This window comes from Zea mays, chromosome 4 (genome assembly GCF_902167145.1).
Source record: "Zea mays cultivar B73 chromosome 4, Zm-B73-REFERENCE-NAM-5.0, whole genome shotgun sequence".
Taxonomy (NCBI): domain Eukaryota; kingdom Viridiplantae; phylum Streptophyta; class Magnoliopsida; order Poales; family Poaceae; genus Zea; species Zea mays.
In genome coordinates this window covers 5,884,185-5,889,674 of record NC_050099.1, presented here as the reverse complement: position 1 = coordinate 5,889,674, position 5,490 = coordinate 5,884,185, and the positions used below count along the sequence as shown (strand labels likewise).

At 44.7% G+C, this 5,490-nt stretch overlaps 1 protein-coding gene across 6 annotated transcripts; it reads right to left on the bottom strand.

Moving 5' to 3' along the window:
- Positions 1 to 783: 783 nt before the first annotated feature.
- LOC100285190 (uncharacterized) lies at positions 784 to 4,653 on the bottom strand. 6 transcript variants are annotated; one of them, XM_008679143.3, is made up of 9 exons: positions 4,382 to 4,627; positions 3,946 to 4,292; positions 3,479 to 3,715; positions 3,201 to 3,333; positions 3,010 to 3,117; positions 2,348 to 2,441; positions 1,881 to 2,030; positions 1,752 to 1,805; positions 784 to 1,226 (listed from the first exon to the last, which is right to left on the bottom strand). In XM_008679143.3, exons 3-9 carry the CDS (start codon positions 3,702 to 3,704, stop codon positions 1,101 to 1,103), a joined length of 891 nt encoding a protein of 296 aa, XP_008677365.1. In that variant the 5' UTR covers positions 3,705 to 3,715; positions 3,946 to 4,292; positions 4,382 to 4,627; the 3' UTR covers positions 784 to 1,100. The 6 variants fall into 6 exon arrangements, with proteins under 6 accessions (XP_008677365.1, XP_008677364.1, NP_001317523.1 ...); XM_008679142.3 differs by having other exon boundaries at positions 3,946 to 4,284; NM_001330594.1 differs by lacking the exon at positions 3,946 to 4,292 and having other exon boundaries at positions 4,382 to 4,653.
- Between the last annotated feature and the right edge of the window lie 837 nt (positions 4,654 to 5,490).

The following is a 5,490-nucleotide window of genomic DNA, read 5'->3' as shown; positions in this document are numbered from 1 at the left end:
GATAGCTTGTGTGGTTGGTGAAAGCATCGGAGACCACAGGTTGGGGAAAGCGACGTGCCATCTGCTACTCCTAGCGCGCTCTCTCTCTCTCTCCCTCAAAAAAAAAAAAAAAAAAAAAAAAAAACTGCTGTTGCTAGCTGAACCATGCTATTCCGAGAGTTAGGTGTTCTATCTATAGCCAAAAAAGAATAAAAGAGCAGAGGGAAAGAAAGAAAGAAAGAAAAGAAAAGAATTAGGTATTCTATCTTTAGCCAAAACGAATAAAAGAGCAGATATAGATAGGAAAAGAGATAAAGGCAAGAAAGCATTAGGTCTGGTGGAGGAATCCATAGCCTAATGACCGTGACTATTAGCTGAACCATGCTTAGTGATGACATATGGAAACATATCTCAATTGCATGATATGTTGGTGGACCACTACTGGTATTCTTTTTTTAAAAAAAACTTACTGATCTGTAATTAAAAAGATGAACTTTGTCGGCGTAGCCTACTGTGTAGCGCCTGTATTTTATTCAGTGCTGTGCATCACAATCTGCCTTTATGTGCTAAAAGAAAACAAGATACCGTAATAGATATTGCGATCGAGTGTAATGATTTTACCAATAGTGCAGTTTCAAAAGGTCGACAATCTGTTTCCTGATGGAAATGTCTGCAGCGTACCAATCAAGTTCATGAGAAATACCAATCAAGCTCATGAGAAACCAACGAATGGTGCGAATCAACAAGTCAACAATACTTGCATAAACGACGGTGTGAATCAGACAGCATGTGAGCATTCTTGGCTCAATCCAACAATAATACTTGCATAAACGACGGTTCGAATCCGGCGCTTAATAAACTGTGATGTGATTCATTAATCACTCACATACTCAACATTTGCTTAGAGGACAATTTCACTGACAACGTCGGAACACAACCTCCGCATTCATGGTTCAGGATCATACAAATAATGCGGGAAAACAAATAAAAAAAATACTTTACAGCCGGGTAATAATTCAGTTTATCTCCAAGAATTGCTAGTGAAATCTACAGCTTTAAAATGCGGCCGCAATTATTTAGCCGACAATGCAAAGGTTCATAAATTGCGGTAGGTAATGAATTCATGGCAACTTAGTGATCAGCTCTTGAAAATCAAAAACCACCCAGTCAGCTTGTGCTGCGACTGGCTCTCTCATCTGAACCCCGGCGTAACAGATGAACAAGTCTGCTCCGCCAGGTTGCCGAGCCTGCAAAAGACACCGCGGATTAAGGTAACTTCATATATTTTTTTATTTTGGTACAGTATTGTAGATAAAAATGCTATTCACTGATACGTAAGAGAAGTCTTGTATCATTACTCTGCATACAGTTGCTAGTTATTTTTTTCTCTGAAATAATTCACTAAAGAACAGCTGCCGGATGTCGGTAGCATCAAACCAATTTCTTTTCGATAGGCCTTAAGCAAAATGAACTCTTTGACCCACTCATTGCTACGCCCTAATAAATTATATCTTTGCACAAGTTCACTCACCAATTATTTCTATCTCGTTCTATCTGAACAAGAGAAACAACACTACAGAATTTCAGTGACAAACACAAACAGCGAGAAAGGTTTGCGTGCCTCATCAATCGAATCAGCCAGGAGATATCCGTATCATTGCAAAAATGGGGTTAGTGTCAACAACTAATGTTTACCCAACTAGGCATATTATACATGTTAATAACTATTGCCAGGATAGAAGTTTGAAAGGTATTATTATCCAGCCATTTACCTCCAGATCAGTTGCGCCATCACCAATCATAACAACTGTCTTGTAGCCATGGTCCTGAACACAAACTAAGGTTAGCACACTAGTAAGAATTAAAAACCTGCAACCAAAAGATATACAGTTTAACTAAACCTGTTTTATTTGCTGCACTGCTTTTGCTTTACCCCCACTGCGTGAAGTGGGCTCTGTGGGATCAAATCCGGCGTACTCCCCCAATGTGCCAAATAACAATTGGTTTGCAGTGATGTTTTCAGGAGGAATGCCAAGCTCAAATGCCACTGGCTGGAAACAAGGCAAACACAAAAGTGATGATTGTGGGCCACTCAATGATAACTCATTATATATATGTGAGAATCACTTCCACATTACATTCATCACATTCACAACTGAAAAATAAAGTGTGGTTTAAAATAATTGTACTTTTTGAATCTTGTATCACAAGCTGCATCCCTATTTATTATTGCAACTGATAATGTAGGCCTATCTTAAACTACAGATATCTTAAAATACAGTTTGCTCCATCAACAGAATATAACGGGCATACAAATTCGGCTACAACCCAACACAGATGAGTCGTGCTATGATATTATAGGACCTACTTTGATCATGTGTCGGAAGCCTCCTGACACAAGGAACACATCAATATTATTGGATTTTAGCTTCTTAACCAAATCAGCCATTCCAGGAGAAATCCTGCAAACCAAAAGAGAGTTCTGTTGATAATCTTGTGAGTGGACCAAGAAATTGTTCGACGCTGGTTTGTGAGTAGAAGCACAATAGTTAACTCTATTGCAGTGTGGGGAAAACAATGTTGAGTGAGTTCTCTCTTGGTTTTTAAACTGTACTTCAAGAAATCTTAGGGCACTACAACAAAAGGCATGAGGAAAATTGTCCAAATGATAATGATGTGGTTGGCTGCACAAGCTTAAAGTACTAAAAAATGCAGACTCAATGCCGGAGGCTCTCACATGAGTAGGGCCCGGAGATGGGACAAACCGCCCCCGCAAATGCGGAGAGAATGCTTGTAACCCACAACCTGATGATTCAGAGGCCTGGCCTTATACAAATTTAAAGTACTATCTCTACTTTTTTTGTCTTGCCATAAAAAGAGAAACTTGGACAATCAATTATTGTTACTAATTACTTTTTCATCTGCTCAGAGTTAAGTATAAGGCTGGTAAGAGCAAAGGGATATATAAGGAAGTTAAAATAGTGGCTACCATACAGACTAACATGAAGTTTAGAATAGTGACGATCTTACCTTGGTGGCCTCTTCTCCAGGCACTCCTCCACCTGGGAGAGAGATGGCTTGATTAAAGACAGCCTGGCTGCCAGCGCCTCCTCAAACGGAACAGTCCCTGTCATGGCCCTGAGAGCACCAAGCCAAGGGTCAGTTACTTCCCACAAAATCAACAGTACAGACGAATCGATCTTACACAACGGAGAGTTTACTTTGCAGTCCATTCAGCAACAGCTTTCCCCGCCCCGCAGAAATCAGCAAGCTCGTCAATGCCCTCGTCCAGGATGACGGTGCTATCAACGTCGAAACACACTGCATCGGCATTCCGCAACGTCTCGATAGCCCCTGTAAACATGTAGGCGAGCAATAGGCAAGTCACTCACAGTGCGTCTTAAGGACTCTGGCCCGCCGCACGGCTGACTATCCTAAACATCCTTCTGGCAGGGGGTTCCAGTTTCCAATCCAGAGAAGAAGAAAAATGAAGAAGAACCTTGGGAAGGCAGGCTGTTGGCCAGAACCGCGGCGGAACCGTCCTTAGAGATCTCCAGTGCTGCTGCCAGTAGACTACGGCTCCTACGAAGTTTGGCACAGCGAAACAGTGGGCTTGGCAAACGAACCGCCACATGTGAAGCCGGTGGTGATGCCCAGGCGGACGACGACCGGGCAAGTGACGGTGAACTCCTCGGACCGGCGCGCAAGCTGATCAGGCCGGCCATACCATGCGCACCTGCAGATCAGAGGAGGCGACCTGAAGTTGGGACGACAACAGGGATAAGATGGGTAATGAAAGCTCTAATAACTGGCACAAAGCATCAAACACCTCACGCCCAAACACACAGACTGGAAATCTCCTCGCTTGATCGTTAACGTTGAAAATCCATAGGGAAAGGGAATGGCCCCGGTGGGGGTGGGGGGGGGGGGGGGGAACCAGGACAAAAAAATGGATCACGAACTCACCTGGGTTAGGAGATTAGAAGAATCGAAGGAACGAACGCCGTTGCGCTGCTCGTGGAAATCCCAGACCCAGACCAAGCGCTGGTGGTGGCAACTTTGTGCCGTCAGCTGTTGTTGTTGCCCGGGACCCACGCACCCACTCGCACGGCCACACCTACCCGCGTTGGTCCCAGAGAACAGTCTCTCAATTCACCTACTGGGCGCTAGGGAACAGGTGTGGGCCCACAATACTCCCCTCCGGAATTATCGTACCGTCCTCGTCTCAATTCCGTGCCCGTGCCGGCGCCGGCAGTGAAGATGACGGCGCGAGGGGATCAAATTTGGGTTGGGGAGAAGGCGGAGCTAAATTGCTAACAGTGGACGTGTAAAGAATTATTTTGTTCAAAAAACATAAAAATAAAAACAATATGTAGCTCTTGAATCAGAAGAACTGGCTCACCTCTCACCAGTCAGGCAGTCGCTGTTGGCTGGGCGCTGGCCTGCCGCAGGCCGCTGTCCGCCTGGACGAGCTGGTCAGGGGCTCAGCCGGTCAGGGTCGGCGGCAAGCGGGCGAGGGCGCGATGTGGTGGCGGCGGCCTGGTGGGATTGGGAGGGAAGCTAGGGCACCTCTCTTGGGCCGGGTCGAGGAGGTATGGCGCGGGCCATACTAGGCCGTAACGGCCCTTCCGCCTCCCGCCCCAGCGCCGTGCCTGTCAACAGCGAGCGCCCGTGCAGCCAGCGTCTGCTCAGCACCAACTTTTTTTTTTTTTTTTGTAAATTAGCCTTGTTTCGGTCATGTTTAGAGTTTCAATGTAGTTCTCTTAGGTTTCTACACATAGTGTCCCACAACTTTCTCCAAACATTCTAAAATTTTTATCACAGCCTGTACATATGATATCATGACAAGTGGACAAGTTTCAGGATTTTCTGACTTTGTTTGTGTTTTATACAATTTTTAAACATGTGTATGGCAAGTTCACGGTCATGTTTAGTGAGCATGTTGCTCGAAGTTTCCGGTCCGCTCCTGGAATCGGTCGTAACTTATGCTAAGTAACATGAATATCATTTTTGCATGCACGGTTTTTCAAGTTTCGACTGACCTACAGTTCAAATCTAAATTTTCCGAAGAAATTCAAATAAACGAACTAAATCTACTAACGATTGAAAACTCTGTTAAAATTGTCCACAAATGATACATGTAGGTCTACATAGTGTAGGAACACACCACAAAAAGTTTGGTTGCAAAAAATAAAAAAAATAAAAAAATACTTTGCCGAGTGTTGTCCAGTTAACACTCGGCAAAGACAACTTTGCCGAGTGCCTGTCCTTGGGCACTCGGCAAAGTCTGTACAACACATCTTTGCCGAGTGCTCTACAGCTAGCACTCGGCAAAGGCGACTTTGCCGAGTGCCTGAGATCCAGCACTCGGCAAAGACGACTTTGCCGAGTGCCCGAGATCCAGCACTCGGCAAAGTTTATTTTTTAATTTTTAAAAAATCTTTGCCGAGTGCCGGATCGCGGGCACTCGGCAAAGAACGTTTTAATACCGTTACAGCGCCCGCACTCCCT